Raw genomic sequence first — 25,645 nt, forward strand, 5'->3', positions numbered from 1 at the left:
AGTAACAATACACCTAAAATATGTGAGATGAAACTACCTTAGATGGATGGGAACTTTTTTTATTGAATGTTTTATGTGATCAAAAGACTCTCTGAGTTATTTATTTAGTTCTAGGGTTTGATCTGTTTTAGCATCAAAGACACCTGAAGATTTTAAAAATTCAACCACAAGTTATGTTCCATTTCAGGACCCTAGTGACATAGTGCATAATGTGTCTGGCTGCTAACCATTAGGTGTTGATTGGAATCCCTCAGTCATTCAGATTGCTGGGCAGTCCCCCTGTCTAAAGATTTACAGTCGTGGAACCAGATAAAGGATTTAAAGGAGATAATTTCAGATTATATGAACTATAAGGAATATAAGTGGAATAATTGATTAAGTAGATAGAGATTAGTTGAGATGGAGGCAACACAGGGTGAAGGAAGTCAGACCAGCCCTGAATGATAAATGCCAGGCATAAAAGATCTGAAAAGAGAGCATCATAAGCATAAGAAAGCATATCCAAAGACCCTGGGGAGAGCAAAGACTGGGTTCATAGTGGCCTAGTGGGTAATGAGTTGAGCTGCCAACCCACCAGTGGTTCAGATCCACTTTCTGCTCCTTGTGTGAAAGATGGACAGCTAGGAGTTATGTTTGTGACACAACAACAATAGGAAATAATAAAAAATCAGAATTGACTTAATGGACACTGATTTATTGCTTGCTTGTTTTAAATACGAGCTTAAGTGCCGTGATAGTTCATCCAGGTAGGCTGTTTACCTTCCACAGGAGAAATCTGGCTGTGATTTACCTCACATGTTATCCATCATGCATTTGTCCTTGGAAACTTGTGTGTTACTGGGATGTTGTTCAGGTGCTTTCAGCCCAAGACAGACTAGGAAGAAAGGTCGGGTGGTCTATTTCATAAAATATACCACTGACAGCCCTTCTGTTTGTAACCAATCATGGAGATGGAGCAGAACTGGGAAAAATGTCTTCCATTGCTCACGAGGTCTCCATGAATTGGCTTGACTCAGCGTCAATTAATAATACAAGACCAAAATTGTGGCCAGGATGGTACAGTAGAATGAAGGAGGGGAGATTGACTGGAGATGAGTTTGGAGGGCTCTGTAGGGACACAGTAATGCATCTTTCATTAGGCTCTAACAAGAGATCAATATTTATAGCAGGATCTTATTCTGAGCCATTAACTGAGGTTCCTCTGATGTCCTCATTCATCAGATGTCCTGGTGCCTCACGATCTCAGAAACAGATGCTCCCATGAGTACTCTAGCAGATGGAGGAATAGGAGCTCATTCAAAGAGCACCAAAATTCAAACTCTCTCCTTTGAATTCCAGTCACACTATGAAACTCGCAACGTCACAGACAACAGCCGCAAAGGCAGCATGTTCTGATTTGCAAGAATAGCCAGTCTTTCTGGGAGGGTTTATTCAGCATTGACTGTGCACCAAGCACAACTGAGTCTTACATGTTCAATGCCCAGAACAAGACTGAAGAAGATACTGCTATTGTGCCTATTATGTAGGTGAGGAATGTGAGGAAGAGTCAGCCTGGAATTGTGTGGCATGCCCAAAGTCATGAAGCTAAACATCCTGGAGCCACAGGCCCGTGCTCTTTGAATTCTTCTTGTATCTCTAGTTCTGTATTTGACTTTCAAGGTGCCCTGCCCCCACCACCCTAAACCAAGATAGCCCTGATTCTACAGGCTTATGATGGGAAAGTAAGAGGAATGTGGAGGTGAAGAATGAGATCAGCCTCTCTCATTTTCTCTGTGGCAACACCAGACCCATATTGGATGAGGCTCAGGTCATATCTGCTTACCATGGCACCACATGCCCAGAGAAAATAGGGAGGGTACTCTTGAAGGCAAGGGATGGAGAACATCCAATTAGTCATTAACAACAGGGAATGAACCAAAATCACTAGACACGCTGTCCCTATATTCTGGACTGGCCACAGGACTTCATCTGGGGGGACATTCACAGCTCAGAGGAAGGGTATGTCACTATGGATTCTTCTGCACTTGGAATGTCTATTCTTTGACTACATCCTCAACACCAGTCTGAGAGGCCTGGTGCCTTAGTGGGAAGGAGTTGTGCTGCCAACGCAAAGGTACCCAGTTGGAATCCACCAGCTGCTTCAACAGGAGAAAGATAAGCAGTTTTCTCCTGTGCAAGTTATTACCTCTGAAAACCTGCTGGAGGACAGCTAGGGGTCAGTTCTGACTGGAAGGCACATAGCAACAACTCTACTGTACTTTCTCCTCCAACACCTCCCACTGGTTAATCCCCTTCTTAAGTCTGGGCAAAAGGGGCCAACGAGAAGAATGAATTCAGAATTCAAACACTGAAGGCCATACCTGCTGCTGATAAGAAGAGCAAATGGCCTTGCCTGCCTAGTTGAGCTAGCAGGACCATTCATCAAAGTAGAATGTCCCTCCCTAAAGACTCTTGTTATAAAAATCCTCCCCAGTAAGTTCACAGTGTGACTTCCCCATTCTGCATCTCCAGAATGGGGAACACACCTGGGAACTCCCCCATTCCCCTCCTTTAATAAAGTTCAATTAAGCTTTCTCTCATTCTCTCTGATTTCTTGCTTAAATCTGCTAACTTAACACTCCTCATTGTGTTCTAGGTGGACTCAAAGGCATGATGGGAAATTTTCGGGACAGGGACATTGACCAGTCTCCTCCCAAACCTGAGTTTCAGAGGTCCCCAAGAGCTACTGCTGTTGCTTAGAAAGACCTGGGAAGAGGTGGCACAGTTTTATTTCTTTGAGTCTGCTGAAATATGTGTGCGAGCTGGCAGTGGGATTGTTGAGGGATTCAGTGGATCACTGTGCTCCATTGTCCAGCGGCTCCACTCGCAGCCACAGCCCACCCTCAGCACGAAGTATCAACTCTGGCTTCCTGCTGGGCTCAATGTCGTCAGGCAGGACACGGAAACGCAGCAGCGTGAGGGCCAGGACCACCTTCATCTCAGTCATGGCGAAAATCTGTCCGATGCAGTTCCTGCAGGCCAGGAGGGGGTCTGATTCACCCAGAATGCCCATCCAGGCACCTGGAAGCCCGAGATTCCCGCCCTCACCCTCATCAGCCTAGGTGATAAAGATAGAGCTGAACGAGCAGGAGCCCCCCCCCCCCCGCAAAGGATTCCCTGAAGCTTGGCTCAGATTCCAATTCCAGATTTAGAAAAGCAGATACTGAGGAAGGAGGGCAGACACAGTGACTGGTATCCCATCGCTCCTCCACCCCCCAAACCTTCAGGAGAAGGGAACTCTGACCACCAGAAACTCCCCCAGCCCATATTCAGGAGTCCCTGAAGTCCCTGAGCTCACCCACAACCCATCCCAGTTTAGTGGCCCACAGGTCTCACCTGGGCCCTGCAGAGAAGGGAATAAAAGCCAAAGGTGACTTCTGCTGGGGGTTTTCTGGATCAAAGCGGAAGGGGTCATAGACCTGGAGGTGGAGAGACAGATGTGGTAGGTGTGGAGTCTCCCAGGATAAACAGCCCCAGAGAGGAACATGCGCATGCAGTCTGATTCTCTGCCCCTTCCCCACATCCCTACGGTAGGAAATGATGATATGGGCAAAAGCAGTACCTCAGGATTGGACCACACGGAGGGGTTATGATGAGTCCCGAAGATGTTGATGAGACAGATGGTAGCTGTGGGAGACGGGGAAGTCAGGAAGAGGTCCCTGCTGTCTAAGGGGTCCCCTTTCCTGCCCAGGACCTTCCCATTGCCCCTGTGAGCACCTTTGGGGATGACCCGACCGTCTGGAAGCACTATGTCCTGGGCACAGCGGCGGGAGATGACTGTTACTGGAGGATGCAGTCGCAGACTCTCTTTGATGCACATGGTCAGGAAGGGAAGCTTGGCCAGGTCGTCCCTAAAGAACCCACATCCTCCAAAAATTAACCTGGGAGCAAAGACTTCCCAGCCACCTGCTGACACTCTTTGCCACTTCTCTCTGACCCTCACTCCCTAAAACAAAATAGATGCCAGATGCACCAGAGTTTAAATTTAATTGAATAAACAGATATACAAAATGTGACACATACACACAATCAAATACTGCCTAGGCACAAGAGTGGGTGAAATCCTGATGCACGTCCACTGCATGGATGAACCTTGAATACATTCTCCTGAACAAACTAAACTGTTCACAAAGTTACACATGTCATATGAGCTTTTTTATAGGTGGTGGTTATTGTTGATTGCCTTCGAGTTTAAGCATGATTCATAGCAACCCAGTTAACAGGACTTAGAAGAAAAAAGAGGAAGGTTTTTGTACAGATCTTAAGTTTGCGTTAGTGGTGGTGAAATGATTTGGAAAACAATTTCAAGAATGGTTGCTCAGCTTGATAAGTATAATCAACGCAGTTGTACTTAGAGAAGTGGCTGAGATGGTGTGTTTTGTTATGCAGATTTTAGCACAGTATTTAAAAAATCATTGTTGTTGTTGACATGTGCCGTCGAGTAGCTTGCAACTCATAGTGACCCTATGTACAACAGCCCTAAACTCTGCTCTGTCCTGTGCCAATCGCAATGTCTCTGACACACCGATCCTGATTACCCCAGTCACTCAATCAATCCACCTCATAGAGGGCCTTCCTCTCCTGCGTTGTCCGTTCACCCTCCCAAGCATGATGTCCCTCTCCAAGGACCGGTCCCTCCTTACAACATGTCTAAAGTATGTTAGATGAAGCCTCAAAACACTTGCCTCCAAAGAGCAGCCTGGTTTAAGCCTCTCCAGGATGAATTTGTTTGTTTTCCTTGCAATCCCTGGTACCCTCAACACTCTTCTCCAGCACCACAGCTCAAAAGTATCAATTCTTCTATCCTCCCTAGTCATTGTCCAACTCTCTGATGCATAGCAAGTGATCGCAAAGACCATGGCCTGTATCAGATGCACCTTAGTCTCCAGAGAGACACCATTGCTCTTCAGTGCTTTGGAGAAGTCCATAACAGCAGACTTTCCCATGGCAATACATCTTTTAATTTCCTGGTTACTGGTACCAAGAGTGTTGACTGTGGAGCCAAGCAAACTAAAGCTGTGAACAATCTCAGTCTCGTCACCATCCATCCTGACGCTGTCAATTGGTCCAGTGGTGAGAATCTTTGTCTTCTTGACAATGAACCTCAATCCATGTTGAAGGCTGCAGTCCTTGACCCTCTGCAGCAAGTGCTTCAGGTCCTCCTCAGTTTCAGTAAGCAGGATTGTGTTAGAGAAGCAATATCATATACATTGTTATTGTTGTTAAGAGCAGATCATATAAGTTGTTGTTGTTATGTGCCATCGAGTTGCTTGTGACTCATAGCGACCCTATGTACAAGAGGCCTAAATGTCATTCTATCCTGTGGCATTCTCGCCATCTCAAACACACTCATTCCCACCACTCCAATCACAGAATCAATCCCTCTCATTGAGGGTCTTCCTCTCCTGTACCATCCCTCCACTCTCCCAAACATGATGTCCCTCTCCAAGGACCAGTCCCTTCTTGCTACATGCCCAAAGTATGTCACACGAAACCTCAGAATCCTTGACTCCAAGGAGCATTCCGGCATTGTCCTCTCCAGGATAAACCTGTTTGTTCTCCTAGCAGTCCATGGTATATTCAACACTCTTCTCCAGCACCACACCTCGAAGGCATCAATTCTCTTATTATCATTCCTAGTCACTGTCCAACTCTCCGATGCATAGCACATAATTGCAAAGACTATAGCCTGGATCAGGCGCACCTTAGTCTCCAGCCTGATGTCATTGCTCTTCAGTACTCTTGAGAGGTCCCTCTTTCCCAATGCAATTCGTCTCTTGATTTCCTGGCTGCAGTTACCAAGAGTGTTGACTGTGAAATCAAGTAAACCAAAACTGTTAACTATCTCAATCATATAAGTACCAGAGAAAATTTAGCTGGGTGTTCTTACTTAATATTGTACTAGAGAGAGACACTAGCTGACACAATAAGATTGTTTTTTTAAATTTAGTTATTAGAACTGTGGACAAAGTTAATCTGTACTGATAAATAGCAGTTGTATATTTGAAAACCAAAATTCAAACTCATTGCTACTGGGTCAATTCTGACTCAAGACAACCATCTGAGCCTTTCATTTTCATGGAATAAACTGATCATCCTTCTCCGTAGAAGCTGCTGATGGATTCAAACTGCTGACCTTTTGTTTGGCAGCCTGACATATTTATTACACACTACCCCAGTAGTGTTCCTTTTATACTTAGAAAGAACAAGAGGATCCACTTGAAAACTTTGATAACCTGTCAAGGGTTAGTATCCAATTCCATTTGCCTTGAGATAACATTAATTGATTATAAGGAAAGAAATAAAAGATGTTAATAATAATATAAATAGCTGGATTAAATTTATCAAGAAATTTGAAAGCTCCATATTTCGTATTCACTTATAAATCTCACTCAATCTGAGTGAAATATGAGTAGAAGATTCTGTCTGCCACAGTAGCAAAATATCAAAGGGTTCATTTCACAGCGTGCGTAAGATCTCTAAGTTGGTATTTTCCATTCCATTAGAGTGGATATTCATTATATACTTTGGAAGATTGTGTGTTCCTCACAAAATATTCCACTTTGCATACATAAATCATATATTTAATGACAATCTGGCCGATTTTCTTAGGAACTTGACAAACTTAGCCTAATTTTTTTTTTCCTCAGAAAGAATAAAAGATAATGAAAAGAGAGCTAGGCCAATGTAAAAAAAATCAAAAAGAGGAATTCGTTTTACCAGGTTCACAAGGCTGTAATAAAGAGATCAACGTGGTACTTTTGCAAGAACATGATAATCTTTGCAAGAACAAAATCATCAACACGAGGAACCATCTAAAAAGCTGGGAGGCACATGAACAGTGAAAAATTTAACATCTGAGAAACAAGCCCCCCAAAAGCTTTAGAAATAGAAGAAGAGGGTTGATTATAAAACAGAATAGAAGAGGGTTCATTTTAGAAATGAGCTTTTTATAAGTAAATGCTAAAGTTTGTAGCTTTTGAAGACCCTGTAAGCCATTCTATTCTGACATGCCCAGGTTATCATGAGTTGAAATCTACTCAGTAGAAACTGGCTTGAGTTTGATAAAAATTGTGTTGCCATTGGAGCATTTTTGTCATCTGACCTCGTACAACTTTTCAGTGGGGAAAGATAATCCCTAATCAGAATTCACAGCCAGAAACTAAATCCTGTGAGGTCAGATATGCCCTCCAGCCTACTGTAAACTTGTTCTGCCAATCTTATCACCAATTGTCCCCCACATGATACATACTGTTTTTCTACTAGGGCCAATAATTTGTTGCAATGACCACACAGAACATATAACCCTTAGGACTTAATAGAGAAAAACCAGTACTCACTGCCATCAAGCCAATTATGATTCAATTATGACCCTTCAGTAAGTTTCCAAAGCTGGAAATATTTATGGGAGAGGACTGCCCATCTTTTTCTCAAGGAACAGCTAGTGGATTTATACAACTGACCTTTCTGTTAACATCACTACACATCCATGCACTACTATCCAATTCAAGCTCAGAAATGATTCACTATCACTCTCTCCTCAGCTGTGGTCAAGGACAGACACTTCACTAGCCATTAGTCTTGTGGCCCTGTCTCTGGCCTGCTTGGGCAAGTATTAACCCACTGCCCCCTTTTTTCTAGCTCTTCCATGTGACAAAACACTTTGCTTCACTAAGCAACCCAGGTGTTCATCTCTAGTTCTCTAGCTCTATGGCAAATGTCCAAAGGCATTCAGTCTTGGTCAAGGCTCCTGTCCCAAAGCCTTCAGCTATCTCACTCCATACTCGAGGGGCGAGGAAGATCATAGATCTGGTTATAAAGATCTTGTGGGTCTGCTCTTCCTGTTGCCTCTATTTGCTGCCATTTTCCTGCTGCAGCTTTCAACTGTCTCATTACAGAGCTCCTTCCCTGGCTATAAGAGTGTGAGTAGGGAGTGTCACGTCCAAGAGATTCACCTTGTTCTAGGCTTTTACTTTTACACGGAAGTGAGATTCTCTGTTTCCTTCCCCTAGGATGAGAAGCCTGACAGGGTGGCAAAACGCGCACAACTGCATTCCATACACCGGATTTGTATGGTACACTTGGTACCAGCAGTCAGGAAATGTATTGCACTGAGAAATTCTGCAGTCGAGGTCTTCTCCAAATTACTGAGGAACAATGATGCTAGTTTGAGGTGCACTTGATTTAGACCATGGTCTTTTCAATCACTTATTATGCATCTGAGAACTAGACAATGAATAGGGATGGCAGAAGGAAAATTGTCTTTGAGCTGTAGTGTTGGAGAAGAGTACTGAACATCCCCTGGATTGCCAAAAAAGCAAACAAATACATCTTGGAGAAAGTCCAGCTACTTTGCAACTCCTTGGAGGCAAGGATAGCAAAGCTTCATGTCCCACACTTTGCTAAGAAAGGTTATTCCTTGGAAAGTAACATCATGCTTGCGAAGGTAGATTGACAGCGAAGGAGAGGAATCCTTCACTTCTGTGGATTGACATCGTGACTGCAGCAATGGGCTCAAGTGTGTCAGAGACTGTGAAGTTGGCACAGGATAGAACAGAATTCATATTTATTGTTTTTGGGGTTGCTGTGTTGTGCTTGACTAGACAGCACCTAACAACAACAACATCCTCGCCCCTACCCTGCTACAAGGATACCATCTGCTTTATTTACTAGCTACTGTATCCTCTGAGTTGGGCACGAGGGAGTGTGCTTGGAGAGGACTGTTTTTGTTGTTGTTGTTCTTATGTGCCATCGAGTTGCCTGCGACTCATAGTGACCCTATGTAAAACAGCCCTAAACCCTCCTGTATCTCTTGCCAATCTTATTGTCTCTGACACACCTATCCTTATTACCCCAGTGACTGAATCAATCCATCTCATCAAGGGTCTTGTCTCCTGTGCTGTCCCTTCTCCCTCCCATGCATGACTTCTCTCTCCAAGGACTGATCTCATCTTGCGACATGTCCAAATATGTCAGGCGGAGCTTCAGAATCCTTGCCTCCAGGGAGCAGCCTGGATTCATCCTCTCCAGGACAATCTTGTTTGTTCTCCTAGCAGTCCATGGTATATTTAATACTCTTCTCCACCACCAAAGCTTAAAGACATCAACTCTCCCTCTATCATCCCTAGTCATTGTTCAGGTTTCTGAAGCATAGCAAGTAATGGCAAAGCCCATGGCCTGTATAAGGTGCACCTTAGTCTCCAGACTGACATCGTTGCTCCTCAGTACCTTGGAGAGGTCTCTGACAGCAGACTTTCCCAATGCAATTTGTCTTTTAATTTCCTAGCTGCTGGTGAGGAATGGATGGATAATAATATAAGAGTTCCTAGACAAGAAATGGAAGATTTCATGCCCAGAATCTCTCTGTGAATCCCTGGCCAGATGACAAAGTAGAAATTAAAGAATTGGAAAAGTTCCAATATCCAGAGGAAAAAGACTTTTAAAGGTGTGATTTTAAAGATAAAAACAAGGGACAAGTGAAGTTCATTTGTTGAGCATGTGCTAATATCTCCCATTATACACTGTCACTATTCTCTCCATTGACCAGATGGTTCTAACTCAAAGCCATAACCTTTCCCTTGCTGAGCAAACCTGGACAAATGATTCTGCATCTGGCTTCTGTGCCTATTCTTGCTGTGCAATTAGGGAAGAATACGCAGAAAATTTTCTCCTGCCCCAAGCCCACCAGAGTCAAGGTAAGGAGCTCAAAGAACAGGTTGTGAAAACTCTCCTCACCATTCCATCTCTTCTGGCTTACAGCCTTTCAGGAGCTCTTGCACTTCCTTTCGGCAGCGCTCCTGGTATTCTGGGTGCTTGGCAAGGTTGTACAGGATCCAGGAGAGGCCACTGGCTGTGGTGTCATGGCCTGAGAGACAGCCAAGTGGGCTTTAGTCACTGACTGTTTCAGTACGAGTGAGGACAGCTCTGGTGCATTGAGATAACCAGGAAGGATGAGGATAATGGGGCTGGATGAGGCAGTCCAGAACCCTTCCCGCAGGATCCTAAGAAGAAAAGACACCCCCTGCCCCAATGCCATCTCATGCTGGACCTCACCCTCAAACATGAAGGTGTCAGCCTCTGCTCGAATGTCTTCATCTGACAGCTGCTTCCCGTCTTCATCCTGGAGAAAAGACAAAATCAATACACACATTGCTATCACATCAGCTTTATGAGTCCCTGAGCCTAACCTGCAGAGTCATATATGGTGGTAATGTTTCCATGGAGCATCTAAATGAAGATAAACTGAAGTGGGGAGGGAATGCCTGACAGTCTACATTAAAAATGAACCTTACAGATCACAATAGAATGTTGTCCAATATGATGAGAGTTGGAAGACACTCAAAAATACACCACAGCTACAAGAGTAAGCATAAAATAGTGAAGATGGGGCCAGAACCAGGCAATGTTTCATTCTGTTGCATGCTGGGTCATCATGGGTCCAGGTGACATTAGGACCCTCTTCAAAGACTTGTCTTCTAATTAACTAACTAGACTGTAAGAACAAATTAGGGAATTCATGGTTCTAGTGGCAAGAAGCTGTGTTGCAATACCGAAGGCACGCAGTTCGAGACACCAGCCATTCTAAGGGAGAAGGATGGGCAATGTCCTCCTGTACTATTAACTGCCTCTGAAAGCCCACGGGGGGGGGGTCAACTATGGGTTAGTTCTGACACTATGGCACACAACTACGACACAACAACAAAGCTTGTAAGGTGCACCTGATCCAGGCCGTGGTCTTCACAATTAGTTGTTATGCATCAGAGAGCTGGACAATGACTAAGGATGTTAGAGTAAGAATTGATGCCTTTGAGTCTCAGTGCTGGAGAAGAGTATTGAATATATCACGGACTGCTAAAAGAGCAAACAATCTGTCCTGGAAAGGGTGAAACTAGGCTGTTCCTTGGAAGTAAGGATTTTGAAGCTCCATCTGACATGTTTTGGGCATTTGGGCATGTTGCAAGGAGGGACCAACCTTGGAGAGTGGCATCATGCTTGGAAGGGTGGAGGGACAGCACAAGAGAGGAAGACCCTGGATGAGATGGATTGACTTAGTGACTGGTGTAATGGGGAGGGGATGGTAGGTGTGTCAGAGACAATGAAATTGACTCCAGATAGAGTTCAGAGCTGTTGTACATAAGCTCACTATCAGTTGGATTTAACTCAATGGCATATAACAACAAAGCCTGTATACCGTAAAATCATCTCTAAAACATCTCAGACATGGCTCTCCTCCTCTTGTATACCTTCCATGACTTCCCAGTACCAGAGAAACTACTTTTAGACTCTTTTATCTGACATCTGAAATTGAGGTCTTCTTGCTTACTTTTCACACACATGCCACAGCCAGCAGGCACTCACCTTGCTCAGCAGGAGCACATCAATGAAGTCCAAAGTCTTGGTCTTGGCCTTGGCCTTGAGGAAGTCATCAATGCCCTGTTTTGAGAGGGTGCGCCGCCGCTCCCGGATGGCTGCATCTGTGAAGTCATGCACCAGGCGGCAGGCCTTTCTGAAGTGTTGCCCATAGTGAGTGAGGTGATACAGGAAGTCCCAGTGAAGGAAGAGCTGCTGCTGTCGCTTTACTACAAGCGCACTGAGTTCCAAGATGGCAGTGATGTATTTACTGGGCTTCCTGCAGCACGAGGTGAGAATGAAGGCAGCAGCTTCATACACTTAAAGCCCAGGGTTCACCTGCTACCTGCTAGTCAGTACTAGCTTCATCAGAAAGCTGAGCATTTGAAAGAAGGTGGACCAAGAGATGCATGAGAGGAATGAGCCTGGATGTATGACTCTAAACTTCTCTCCACACTCACCCACACCTGAGAGTACCTTTAGGCTAGGTAATGAGGAATAGAGTATACATAATGCTCATCATTCTCAGAAACTCCTGCTCAAACTGACCACACAGCTCACATTTCATTCTCTTCCAAGTGGTCCATGGTCCTATCTCTTGCCTAGGTCTCCTTCCACCATCCAGTGTCTACCTAGCACTCAGTCTTATAAATAAATGCAAGCAGATTTCTAAAGCTCATCTATGACTTGGAAGTAGGAGTGGCATCCTTTTCTGTAAATAGCTTGTCTCTGGAAACCCTATGAACCTGGAGAAAGGATGAAAGTCACACAAATGTCGAGGACTTCCATTCATAGGGTCGCTATGAGTCACCTACAACTTGAAGGCACTTAACAGCAACAACAACAACAACAAAAACAACAACATCTATAACTATGCCCCTGATCTACCCTTCCTATGTCTCTATGGGGACCCTAAAATAACAATCTTGCCTCATTTTTTAATACCCTTAAGATCTAGATCCTACCTAGCAGTCAAGCTTCATTTCCAAAATAATCCCTCACCATCTTTTGTACAGCTTTGTTCATCTTGACTTTTTGCCTTTATGAAAATTATTTCTACCATGTCTTATCCTTTAGTTCTTTTTCTTTTTACAGTGATTTGAATGAACTTTTAAAAGGCAAATTCATTTTCCATTCAGACATTCAGATACGTTTTGTTTCATCATATTTATTGTAACACCCACAGTGTAACCACATTCTTTCCCATTCCCTGTCCATTTATTGTCCACCTACCTCCTATAAAGCCTTCTCTGATGGCCCAGGTCATTCTTCTCTTCTCACTTACCCCCTTGGGTCAATAGCACAAATGCCCAGATCCAAACATAGGACTCACTCCTGACAGTTGCTGTCAAAGCTGAAGACACATTTCTGCAGGCTGTCGAGAGTCATGAGACTGATGTGCTCAAACATGTCCAGACGAATGTTGCCTTTAGAGGTCAGGCACTTCCACTTACCCTGGTCAAAGAAAAGGCTACAGGTAAGCCTTGGAACTGTCTTCTCTGGGATCCCTTCTCCAACTTCCGTCAAAAGGTGAACGCCATCCTAAACCCAACCTCCTGTTTCTGCATCCAAGGCACCCAACCCTAAGTAGAACAGGCTTGGGTGGAAGTGGAAGCTGCCACTATTAAGACCCAAAACCCCATTTCTGGGAGTTAGGAGATCTGGATTCAAGTCACACATCTGCCACTTATATTCCAAGTGCTCTTGGTCATGTCATTGCCGCTTCCATTTGGATTCCAAATGATACATGTTCACCAAATGTTACCATGACCTTCCTCAGTATCATATGGAGCTGACTGGAATCCTAATTCCATCACTTACTAGCTAAGTGAACATTGACAAGATATATAATCTCTCTGAGCCATAGAGTTGTGAGAATTAAATAAGTGTAAATTAAAAGGCGCATTGCCATGGGAAAGTCTGCTGTTAGGGACCTCTCCAAAGTGCTGAAGAGCAGTGGTGTCTCTCTGGAGACTAAGGTGCGTCTGATACAGGCCATGGTCTTCGCAATCACCTGTTATGCATCAGAGAGTTGGACAATGACCAAGGAGGATAGAAGGAGAACTGATGCCTTTGAGCTGTGGTGCTGGAGAAGAGTACTGAGAATACCATGGACTGCTAGGAAAACAAAGAGATTTGTCCTGGAGAGGGTTAAACCGGGTGGCTCCTTGGAGGCAAGGATTCTGAGGCTCCGTCTAACTTACTTCGGACATGTTGTGAGGAGAGACCGGTCCTTGGAGAGGGACATCATGCTTGGGAGGGTGGAGGGACGGCGCAGGAGAGGAAGGCCCTCTATGAGGTGGATTGATTCAGTGACTGGGATAATTGGGATGGGAGTGTCAGAGACAGTGCGATTGGCACAGGACAGAGCGGAGTTTAGGGCTGTTGTACATAGGGTCGCTATGAGTCGCAGGCGACTCGACGGCACATAACAACAACAACAACAACAACAACAATGTCATAAAATGCCACATAATTTCTGGCATATTGCTAGTGCTCCATACCCTGAACTTGTATTAGCTTCATCAGCAGAATACTTGTTATAGATTACAAAAATGTGTTCCCTATTTTGGCAGAGGTATTCTTCCATGAGCCCTTAGTGTGGTTGTGCATTATCCCTGGACATGGTAAGAATACAAGACCCTTATGTTTTTTATTTGGACTAGACCAAGGCTCAATGTCAAGAAGACAATGATTCTCACCACTGGACCAATTGGCAGCATAGGGATGGATGTTGAAAAGATTGATATTGTTGATAGCTTCAGTTCACTTGGCTCCACAGTCAACACTCTTGGCATCAGTAGCCAGGGAATTAAAGGTGTATTGCCATGGGAAAGCATGCTGTTAGGGACCTCTCCAAAGTACTGAAGAGCAATGGCATCTCTCTAGAGACTAAGGTGCATCTGATACAGGCCATGGTCTTTGCAATCACTTGCTGTGCATCAGAGAGTTGGACAATGACTGAGGAGGATAGAAGGAAAATTGATGTCTTTGAGCTGGGGCACTGGAGAAGAGTGTTGAGGGTAACAGGGCCTGCTATGAAAACAAACAGATTCATCCTGGAAAGGGCTAAACTGGACTGCTCCTTGGAGGCAAAGATTCTGAGGCTCCGTCTAACATACTTTGGACATATTGTCAGGAGAGACTGGTCCTTGGAGAAGGACATCATGCTTGGGAGGGTGAAGGGACAGCACAGGAGGGGAAGGCCCTGTATGAGGTGGATTGATTCAGTGACTAGGATAATTGGATGGGAGTGTCAGAGACAGTGCGATTGGCACAGGACAGAGTAGAGTTTAGGGCTGTGTACATAGGGTCGCTATGAGTCGCAGGCAACTCGATGGGACATAACAACAACAACAGACCAGTTTTCAGACAATTGGGTTGCATCACGTAACTGAGAGATGAGGAAATGTCCTCCTTTGTTCAGGATTCTGGCTGAGTTCTGCTTACTATAACAATATCAGATTCCTTAAACTCAATGCTATCTTCCTCCACAGCAGTATTACAGCATACTGTATCCATTTCTTTCCACTGATGTTGCTCCTGTGGGATTTGGGCATTTGGGAAAGGATGCAAACCAACATGATGCTTACTGTGCTGTGAATAGTAATCCTCTAACTCCAACCCTGGTGACCCATATCTTCTAGAAAAATCCATGAAACAGTAGTAATAAGCTAATTTAACAACTTGTGAATCTGGAAGTCGGCTGGTGACTGGTGGGATGGCTGGTGGCTCAACTTGGTGGCAGTCAAGACAAGGGAAGTTTCTGGGGTCCTTTTTGCTGTGTTTTACTGCTCTTCTTTGCCCTTCAAAAGTGGGTGGGTGGCCCAGAGCCTTAAATTAAGGGGAAGTAAGGGTGTACCCTGATTAAAACAAGTTTGGAAGCAGGAGTGGCATCCACTTCTGTAAATAGCTTGCCTCCGAAAACCCTATGAACCTGGAGAAAGGATGAAAGTCATGCAAGTGTCGAGGACTTTCATTCATACGGTCGCTATGAGTCACCTACAACTCGACGGCACTTAACAACTTAACAACAAATCCCAGACACATATTTCCTATCCTTTATTTCTACCTACAGCTATACTCTTTGCAGTGTGACTTCACACTAACTCTCATTGGAGAGTGGATCCTATTCCCCAACCCTCTGAGTCTGAAATGACCTTGGGATTTGATTTAGCCAATAGAATTTGGTGAGAATGAGGGCATGATAGTTCTAGGCCTAGACCTTGACCTCGAGAGGCATTATAGCTTACTTTTACTCTCTTAGAACCATACTTTCACTATGTAAATACACTTAGCTGACAGATGGAAGGTAAGAAAGAGAAAGCACCTAAAAGAGATCAGCTGGCTTATTCAAGATCACCGTAAATCAATCTATAACCAGCAGATGTCCAAACATCTGAGTGAGCCCAGAATGAATCAACAGTTTCCTACCTGATATATACTGGACCATGAATCCATGAGTGATCCCAGTGAAGACCAGAAAAATAATAATCTGAATAATTTATTCTAAAGCAATAACAAATGCTAATTCTTTTAAGGCAGTGAGTTTCAAAGTATTTTGTTACACAACAGTAGTTAATAAACAATTTTCCACATTATCACCAACACTGTTTCAGGATTCCAAGGCTTTAGAGAGGTGACGATAAATACCAATACTTTCTGTATACCTTCTATACCTTCTGTGTACCAGGAACATAATTCTGTTGTACTGTCTTAGATAGGCTTAAAAATGAACATCATTATTCTGAATTTACAAATGAAGAAGCTGAGGCTTAGAAATAGAACGAAATAGCAATCCATGATCCTGAAATTGCTCAGAACCAAGACTCCAATCAAATCTGTCTGTGGTCCCTCCCACAAGGTTCCATCAGGCATTCTGGGTTCAAGAGACTCACGTGCATGATGTTTGCAGTCTCAATGAAGATTTTCATGTAGGGCTTGAGGATGTTGAAGTGAAAGGCAGGTGTCAGCAGGCGACGTTGGTGGTTCCACTTGTCACCGCCACTCAACAGGAGCCCATCCCCTGGTAGAGGCAACCACGGGCAGTGAGCAAGAGCAGCCCCTTCCACTGGACTCCAAGAATGTCCCCAACCCCCTTAACTGAAGTTACTCACCAAGCCAAGGCTTCAGGAAGTCGTAGAAGACCACGTCCTTACGTGCAATGGCAGCTGACATGATTGTATATCATCAGGGATTATGGAGAGAAAGAGTAAAGGAAGAACTCCTGGTGAGGATGTGAGCTTCCAGCCAGGGATCTATACTTCCCTCCAAGCTCAGCATAGCAGTGATAGGGTCAAGAACAGAGGAAACAGGTTGGGAGAAAGAGAATCAGAACAGGCTGCAATGTAAGAGTGGAGCACAGGAGGAATCCACATTGATATCTCAACATGCTAGACCCCCTCGACATGACACCTCATATCTCTATATGTCTGAACTTTTCTCCTCCTTATCCAACATTTCTGAAACACAAAGAGCAGACGTGAAGTGAGGGAGGGCACCCTGATATGGTTCAGTGTCCTCGAACATGTGAAGACACTCTGGCATTGTGACAAATTAGCAAGCACATTATGGCACATCCACAACTTGACACAACACACTCTGATATGGATGAGAGGTATCTTTGTTGTGACCCACCAGCAGCACACATCCCTGAAGGTGCTGGCCATGTCCTATAAGTCTAAGAAACCCTGCTCTGAGCTCTTTGGGGAAGAACAAAGATAATCCAGTTTATGCTGCTAACACAGCCAGAGAGAAGGATTGGAGGCAGAAACCCACTGGAGACCTGAGACCCCTCTTCTACCACTTGCCCCTTTCATGTTGAGCCTCCCACTGGCTCCATAACCTGCCACATGACTATTCACGGTCTCTCAGGCATAGGGGCATAAAGAGCGTCTCCTCACTGGGAACTCAACAACACTATCATCCCAGTGCTCCTCTTACCCTCTTTCTGCAGATAAGGAAACTGCGGCTCTGAAATATGATGTCATCTGCCAGTGGTACCCCAGAAACTAAATGACCATCTGGAACCTGAATCCCAGCAGTTGTCTTGGGAATTGGGGCTTTGACACAGACCAGGCCATTACTGGCGTTCTGTGTGGAAACATAAGCTTTTCTATTGGAATGGAGCTTCTTGGATCATCGTTTACGCTACAATAAAAGAGTTCTCTTGAAAGTAAAACTGAAGGAAAGTAATAACCAAGAGATGAGAACAGATTCCTGGAAGCATTGTTTGAGACCCGGATCCAACCATGCCTGAAGGCTACTCTCACCAGATTTTTTTTTAGTCAGTAGATTCCTCTTCTTTGCTTAGACCACAAACTCAGCAACGATTTGTTGTCACCAAGTCAGAAAGAACTCATCGCTGACCTTCTAGATGGTTTTCAAGGCAGGAGATTTCACTGAAGAAGACTTTCCACCTTTCTCCCTCAAATCATCTAGGAGATTTGAATCACCTACCACTGGATTGACAACACAGCCTTCTATCCACTAGACCACCAGAGCTCCCTTTACTTGGGCTACAAATGGTTGGTTGGATTTCTACCATTTACAACTAAAAGGGCCTTAGGCAACCAAAGAGTTGGGATCCCATCCAGATTACCAAGTAGGTTAACGACAGAGCAGAGATATCATTCCCTTGTCCAGGGTGAAAAAGGTAGAGGACCAAGAGAAAAGTAGAAATAAAGTGAAGTCTCCTAGGGAAGATATCTGGGGTCTGGAATAGGAGATTAATTGTTTACTTAGATGGACAGATCACAAGATGCAGTAGAAGATGCTAACCTGGACGCAGAAGTAATGACTCAAAGCTATCCTCAAAAGGCTACAGCTGGAGTGACTGGGCAGAGACTAGAGAAATCTCAGAGGCCATCATCACTCACTGTACCTCCCTCCCCTACTTTAAAACTACCTACTTATCATTTGTTATCATAATGGGTTGTGCAAATAGCTGGAGTTGGAGGAACGAAAGGGGAAGAACTTGGTCAATATTTCTCAAGCTCAAGGAACTAAAAAATAAAATCAAGTCTTGGGTTGTCATACTGAAAGATGCTGTGGGCAAAATCTGAAATGATCTAGAAAGTATCAAAAGAAGATGGAAGAAATTGTTGTTGTTGTTGTTGTTATGTGCCATGGAGTTGCTTGCAACTCATAGCGACCCTATAGACAAGAACCCTAAACACCGTTCTATCCTGTGCCAAACTTGCCATCTCAGACACACTCATTCCCACCACTCCAATCACAGAATTGATCCATCTCATCGAGGATCTTCCTCTCCTACGCCATCCCTCCACTCTCCTAAACATGACGTCCCTCTCTAAGGACCAGTCTGTTAGTGCTACATGCCCAAAGTATGTCAGATGAAGCTTCAGAATCCTTGACTCCAAGGAACATTCTAGCTTCACCCTCTCCAGGACAAACCTGTTTGTTCTCCTAGCAGTCCATGGTATATTCAACACTCTTCTCCAGCACCACAACTCAAAGGCATCAATTCTCTAACTATCATCCCTAGTCACTGTCCAACTCTCCAATGCATAGCATGTAATTGCGAAGACCATAGCTTGGATCAGCTGCACCTTAGTCTCTAGCCTGACATCATTGCTCTTCAGTACTCTTGAGAGGTCCCTCACAACTGACTTTCCCAATGAACTCTTCTCTTGATTTCCTGGCTGCAGTTACCAAGAGTGTTGACTGTGGAACCAAGTAAACTAAAACTGTTAATACTGTGTAAAAAAAAATGGTCAACATGGAAATATTTTAGAAAGAAGCATAAGATAAAGAGCCAAAGGCAGTGAAGGAATACATGCACACTGCTCTGAAGGTACTGTTAAAAACATAATGCCCCAGGAACTGATGTGATACCAGTTGACATGTTTCAACTGACAGATACAGCCGTGGATTTGCTAAGCAGCCTGTGCCAGAAAATTTGGAAGACAGATACTTGGCCAACAGATTGAGAGAGAGAGATTTATTTGTTCTCATTTCTAAGAAAGATGATCCAATAGAATGTGGAAATTATCAAACAATATCATTAATATCACTTGTAAGCTAAAGACTGAGGAAAATAACAAAATAAAATGACTAGACGAGTTCATTGACAGAGAACTTCCAGAAGTTCAAGCTGAATTTAAAAGTGGCTGTGTGCACATCCATGTTTATCATGGCTTTGTCCACAATAGCAAGGAGTTGAAAACAACCTAAGTGTCCATCAACAAACTAATGGACTGAAAAGCTGTGGTATATTCACACAAAGGAATACTACACTGCATTGAAAAACAAGGAACTCATGAAATATTATTCAAAATGGGTGACCCTGGAGGACATTACGCTGAGTGAAATATCTCAGTCACAATCGGACAAATACTTCATAGTGCCACTGTTGTAAAACAGGACTGACATCGGGGTTGGGGGAGAGACTGGAAAGATGGGATAAATAATGTGTACTGCATTGAAACAGATGAGGGAGAAGACTATTTAAAAGGGATAAGCGATTAGGTATTATTGTCATGACAAGAGTCCAGAGTAAAGGCTGAATAGTGGGGTAACCCTGCGTGGGGGAGGTATTGTAAAACAATGAATGAATTTTTCTTTTACTTTTGAAAGAGAAGAGTGTACTGGGGGGTGGGGGCGGAGAGGCGGCAGGGAGAAAAGTGCAACAATGAATGAATGGCAATCCAAAGTCTGTAAGCTTTCATTAAAATTAATAATAATAAAAAGAGGCTGTGGGGAGCTCTGGTGGCCTAGTGGCAAGACACTGCACTGCAATCCCCGAGGAACACGGTTCGAATCCACCAGATGCTCTGCCGGAGAAGGAGGCGCAATATCCTCCTGTACCAGTCAGATCTGATTTGACGGTACACGCACACAAAATAATAAAATAAAATAAAAAGAAAAGAAAAAAAGAGGCTGTGGTAGTAAGGAATATCATTAATGTCAGATGAATCTTGGCTGGAAGCAGATAATACCAGAAGACTGTTTATCTGTGTTTTATTGACTATGCAACAGCATTTGACTGTATGGATTATAACAATCCAGGCCTAATATTGAGAAGAATGGAAATCTCAGAATACTTTATGCTCATAGAAACCCTATACCTAGACCAAGAAGTTGTTGCCAGAACAGAGCAAGGGAACACTGCATGGTTTAAAATCAATATAGCACGGCTATATCCTTTTTTTCATGTCTATTCAATCTGTGTGCCGGACAAATGATTCAAGAATCTGAACTCTATGAAGAAGAATATAGTTTCAGGATTGGAGGAAGACTCATCAACAACCTGTGCTGTGCTGTCTTCAGCAGCACTTACACTAAAATTGGAATGATACAGAGATTAACATGGTCCCTGCACAAGGCTGACACATAATCAACCTGTGGTATGCCACCTTGTCAGGTGAATGTGAGAGGATTTAAAATTCTTGCCATAGAAGATCAAAGAGTACAGCTTTCAATTTGGATTACATCTCAACATCAAGAAGACAAAAATCCTCATCACTGGACTGATAAGCAACATCATGACAGAAGGAGAAAGGACTGAAGATGGTCAATGATTTCATCTTCTGTGGATCCACAGTCAACAGGTTTGGTATCAAACCTATTTGACCTTTGGTGCTCAAGAAGCCAAAAGACATTACATTAGGAAGCTCTTTAGTCAGAGACATTTCCAAAGTACTGAGGACTGATGATGACATCAGTTTAAAGACCGAGGTTTGCCTGATTCAGACCATTTTCTTTTTAATCACTTGCTATGCAGCTAGGAGCATCTGAGGACAATGAATAAGGAAAAGAGCAAAGAACCAATGCCTTTGAACTGTGGTGTTGCAGAAAAGTACTGAATATCCCATGGAACAACTGGGATGCCAAATGCCAAACAGGTATGTCTTGGAGAAAGTTTAGCCAGAGTGCTCCTCAGAAGCAAGGGTGGTGAAGTTTCATCTCACATACTTTGAGTATGTTGTTAGGAGAGGCTATTCCTTAGAAAGAGACATTAAGCTTGGAAAGGTGGAGGGTCAGCAAAATAGAGGAAGACCCATCCTGTGGATTGATACAGTGATTGCAGCAAGGGGCTCACATATGTCAGAGATGATGAGGATGGCACAGAATAGAACAAGGTTCAGATCTGTTCTATAAGTAGTACTAAATACAATAACACCTAACAACAAACAACAACAACTCATCATTCCACATCTGGTATTAGCAGACCCTCCTCCAGGAAGCCATCCAACCTGATCCAACATAAGCCTTCCTTCTCCTCCAAGCTGTGTCACCCTATGTCTTCCCATGTACTCATTCCTGGTCACGTGAAGGGGGTGCGGGTGGGGGTGGGTTATCTCTTCTTCTCATAATTTGAGGTTCTTTCTGAACTAGGTCCTGGATGTGGGATACCAGAAGTACATTGCTGTTGGTGAGTGGGGGCTGGTTAAATGCATGAAAGAAAGAGAAAGAAGATTGAAAAAGAGAGAGAAGGGGCTGGGATCCTGCTGGGCCCACCCAGACACTGAGGAATAGAGAAGCACTAGCCCACTGTGCTGCCCAGCTCCCATCTCACCACAAGCTCCTCGTGAGTACCTGAGGCATTGACAACAGGCCGGATGGTGTCAGGGTGGCACAGAGTGATAATGGGAATGATGGGACCAAGCCAGGTCTTAAAACCCTGAGGGTGGGTGGTCACCAGCTGAGTAATTTTCTTCAGGCCCTCCTCCGTGGGTTGGATCTGCAAACAACCGGGAGTGATCATCTCTCCAGAAAAAGCCAAAAGTTTCTGCCCTTTCTTGGCTTTCACAAGTGGCACAGCTTCTACTAGGAACATTTGTTAGCATTCTTTCAGGAGGGAGATACTCTTTGTGTCTTCTGGATCCTTGCAAAGGAACAAGAATCCCTTGGGATCTTGAGGGTCAAGTCTTTGGCTCCATTTCTAAAATTATATCAGAGAAAGAAGAGAAAAGGCAGGTTCTCCGTCCTCAAAGATTGACTGTAAGTGATGGCTTTTCTTGTTCTATAAGTTCCTGCAGCACAAAGAACACCTACAGGGGGAGGCAGAACCATGAGAAAGTTTCTAGACAGCAGTGTGCTCTCAGGACTGGAGCGCTGGGGAGTGCTTCCACAGGCTCTCTGAATCCTGGAAATCCACATCAAAACCTCTGGATCCTCCACCCAGAAAGGTCTGCAGACCCAGACCTCTCAGCCTCTCATCCCCTCCAGGAGCACACATGAACTTCTGACTACTCATTACATGACAACCCCCCTCAATGAAGTTTTTCCTGGTCAAGGTGTACTGTCTCTGTCTGTCTGAAGGTGCCAAAAGCAAGCAGGGGCTAAACATGCAGATGCAATGATGAGGAAAAAGGAGGATGTTCCTGGCCTGTCTGTCTGAGTCTAAGTCCCAAGATGCTTTCTAAGGTCCCCAGGACACCTCAGTCAACAGTGTTCTCTAGAACGTCCTCTCAAGTCCTGAGTTATCTCAGGACACCTTAACCACCCAAGCCTGACTACTTAGACATCATAGTAGGAGTCTTCAGTGGACAGCTTGCTCATGTTTGGCCTCCAAGAGGCCCCTCTGGTTCTCAGGACATAATTTCCAATGGTCAGGATGCATAAACTGCTCTCACCTTTCACCTGTCCACTGATCCCCAATGAACCTTGAGGATTGAGCAGAGGGCTCAATGTACATGGTGCCCCAAATCCAAAGAGTAAGAGTGGGTGTCTAGGCAATTGTCACAAGGTAAGAAGGCTGAAGGAGAGGGAGAATGACCAGGACCAGGCCAGACTTCGAGGCCAAATCATCAGAAAAGGATTGCTGATAACACACGGCATTCCCCATCTTCCAGCGCCTTCTGACTCTCCACCCGGCCAAGTCCATTACAACTCATGGCCACCGTCCATCAGGTTTCCAAAGTTAGAAATCTTCACAGGATCAGACCGTTCCATCTTTTCCCCATCCAGTAACTGGTAGATTTGAACCACCTACATTTCAGTTAATAGTTCAACAGGTAACCCACTACACTATTAGGTCTCCTTTCCATGACTTCTGAAGATACCTCAAATTCCAGAATCTCAGAGGAACCTTCCTGGTCAATCTGAGAACATTTTCTTCTAAATGAACTTTGTGATGAGCTTTTCCCCAAGTGACTGTTCTCATCTCCCCACAAAAAAATGTATGCTGGAGAGATGTGCTTGTCCTCAATCTGGTTGGGAGAAGAGAGGCTAGAACCAATCCTAGTGTCTCCAAATATCCTAAGGATGTGATGGCTACCCAGTCCCAGAAGGTATCCTTAATCTCTAGGTGTCGTGCATGTATTGAGTGTCACCTGTATGCCAGCTCCTGGGTTGGGCATTGGAGATAGAGTTCCTACCTACATCCCATCATGTGCCAGAGATGGGTGATAAACAAATGACTGGGGAAAGGATTGTCTAACTATAAATTTGAACATGGCTAAGGCAGAGGCCAAGAAACTTCTTAAAGGGGAAGTTAGAAAGGGGAAGCTGTTAATTGTTAGATGCCGTTGAGTCAACTCTGACTCATTGTAACCTGATAAACAGTTCCTAACCTCACCCTGGCCTGTGCCTTCTTCTCCATATCTAGCAGGCTAGACCCCATTGTTAAAGCCACTATATCAATTCATCTTGCAGAGTATTTTCCTCTCTCTCTCTTTGTTCTTCAATCATTCCCAGCATGATACCCTCTTCCCAGAGTACCACCTCCTGATACCCTGCCCAAAGTCTGTGAAATTAAGTTTCACCATCCTCACCGCTAAGGGGAAGTAGTCAACCTTGATCCAAGTCAGGGAATGGGACTCCTTGGCATATCTTGGGGTTAGAAGGCAAGATAAAAACAGGGGAGGCCAGGAAAGGGAGAAGTGGGGAGACTGCTTGCATCTCTCCTCCAGCCCAGCTGGATTATGTCTGTGGACAGCGACTGAAGCCCTGGAGCCCTCAGAGGTGTGGACAGTGACCTGAAGGCAGTAGAGTTGGTCTAGGAGGTAGAGGGACCCTGGACTGTACTTCTGTCGAGATCTTCTATTATGGAAGAGAATGGGAGAAAGTCAGCTCCACAAGCCAGCCCTGGGAGCTCTGCAGAGCAGCCAGAGCTGAACTAATGGGGAGATCACAGATAGGAAAATAACCCAAAGTAGGCATGAAGAAAGAGAAGAATGAGAGAGAATGCTGCAGACAAACAGAGAAGCGAGGGGTGGGTATTTCAAGGCTGAGGATGCAAAGAAGGGCTTCCCTTGGCCTCTCTCACTTTTCTGCTGTCTTAGGCCCTCTGACTAATCTCTCCTACTCCTGACATTCCAGATCCATTCTGCTGCCCCACTCACCATGCCCAAGTGACCCAAGATCCAGTTCCTCATTGGAGGCTGTGGGAAACATTGGAGTCGGCAGCATTTGTCGTAGAAAGCATAGGTCCAGGCCAGAACCCGGGCCAGAATCCAGGAGGCCCCGGTCAGCAGCAGGAGTTGCCATGGGGAGGCTGTGCTGAGCCAGACTCCCCACCACGACAGGTTTAACAGCGACATCCTACAGAGAAAGAAGCACTAATGGTGAGTGCAGATGCCAGATGGGTCAGAAAGTAAAGGGATGGGCCAAGGGTTTGGTCTATAGGGGCAGGAGGAGAGATGGCTAAGCATGGATGCAGAGAGGGGAGAGAGGCCCAGGGAAGGTCAGGGAAAGAATTAGAAAGGGAAACAAAGAGGTGGAACCAGAGGGAGAGAGTGGTTGGAGTACAGGAAGTCCCAGCCCCAGCTGGCAGATCCAGGGAGGTTGTCAGAGGATCCAGTTACCGATTAGTTACTGCCCTGGACCAACTTCCTCTTTGGTTCAGTCTCTTAGCCTTATGTGGAAGCCGCTTCAAAGACCGGGACCCCCAACCCTGCCACCTCCAGCCTGACACCTGTCTCCAGTGGCTTGCACTGCACAGAATACCTTCCCTCTTCCTGAGATCTCTTTGTCGCTGACCCTGACCTTCGGACAATTGTGAGGCCTCAGCCTGGGCCAACCAATCCCCAAAGACTTACCCCCTCCTCCCTGCTGGGCAAACTCCCCAAATGGGGGATGGGATGCAGTAGTGGCCAGGAGGCTGAATTGCTGGCTCAGATCATAAAGAGTGGGCTCAGAGTCCAGGAGACCCGGCAATCTTCTGAGTGGAAGTGAGCGATTTGGATGGAGAAAATAAAAGTTGCTTCAAAATGCTTCCATGGCCAGGGTGCAGCAGATAAAAGCCTGAATGTAAAGGTTCAGGCTTGAAGCTGTTGTTCTGGTCACCCAT

At 44.7% G+C, this 25,645-nt stretch overlaps 1 protein-coding gene across 1 annotated transcript; it reads right to left on the minus strand.

The window, feature by feature from the left end:
• Positions 1–2,833: 2,833 nt before the first annotated feature.
• Positions 2,834–24,896, minus strand: LOC102850247 (leukotriene-B(4) omega-hydroxylase 1-like). The gene is made up of 12 exons (XM_006898296.1): positions 24,699–24,896; positions 21,949–22,093; positions 16,506–16,559; positions 16,287–16,414; positions 12,722–12,843; positions 11,398–11,668; positions 10,093–10,159; positions 9,775–9,904; positions 3,757–3,890; positions 3,602–3,666; positions 3,376–3,458; positions 2,834–3,011 (listed from the first exon to the last, which is right to left on the minus strand). Exons 1-12 carry the CDS (start codon positions 24,894–24,896, stop codon positions 2,834–2,836), a joined length of 1,575 nt encoding a protein of 524 aa, XP_006898358.1.
• Between the last annotated feature and the right edge of the window lie 749 nt (positions 24,897–25,645).

The sequence above is a fragment of the Elephantulus edwardii genome, unplaced genomic scaffold (assembly GCF_000299155.1).
Source record: "Elephantulus edwardii isolate Elephantulus edwardi_28Jun2011 unplaced genomic scaffold, EleEdw1.0 scaffold00226, whole genome shotgun sequence".
Lineage (NCBI taxonomy): Eukaryota > Metazoa > Chordata > Mammalia > Macroscelidea > Macroscelididae > Elephantulus > Elephantulus edwardii.

Excerpts from the sequence above, each read along its gene's own strand:
- LOC102850247 (XM_006898296.1), bottom strand. The coding sequence starts at position 24,896 with ATGTCGCTGTTAAACCTGTCGTGGTGGGGAGTCTGGCTCAGCACAGCC. Across the intron at positions 3,459-3,601 it reads CCGTGTGGTCCAATCCTGAG|GTCTATGACCCCTTCCGCTT; the intron begins GTACTGCTTTTG and ends CTCCACCTCCAG. Across the intron at positions 3,012-3,375 it reads CCCTTCTCTGCAGGGCCCAG|GAACTGCATCGGACAGATTT; the intron begins GTGAGACCTGTG and ends CCTGGCCTGCAG.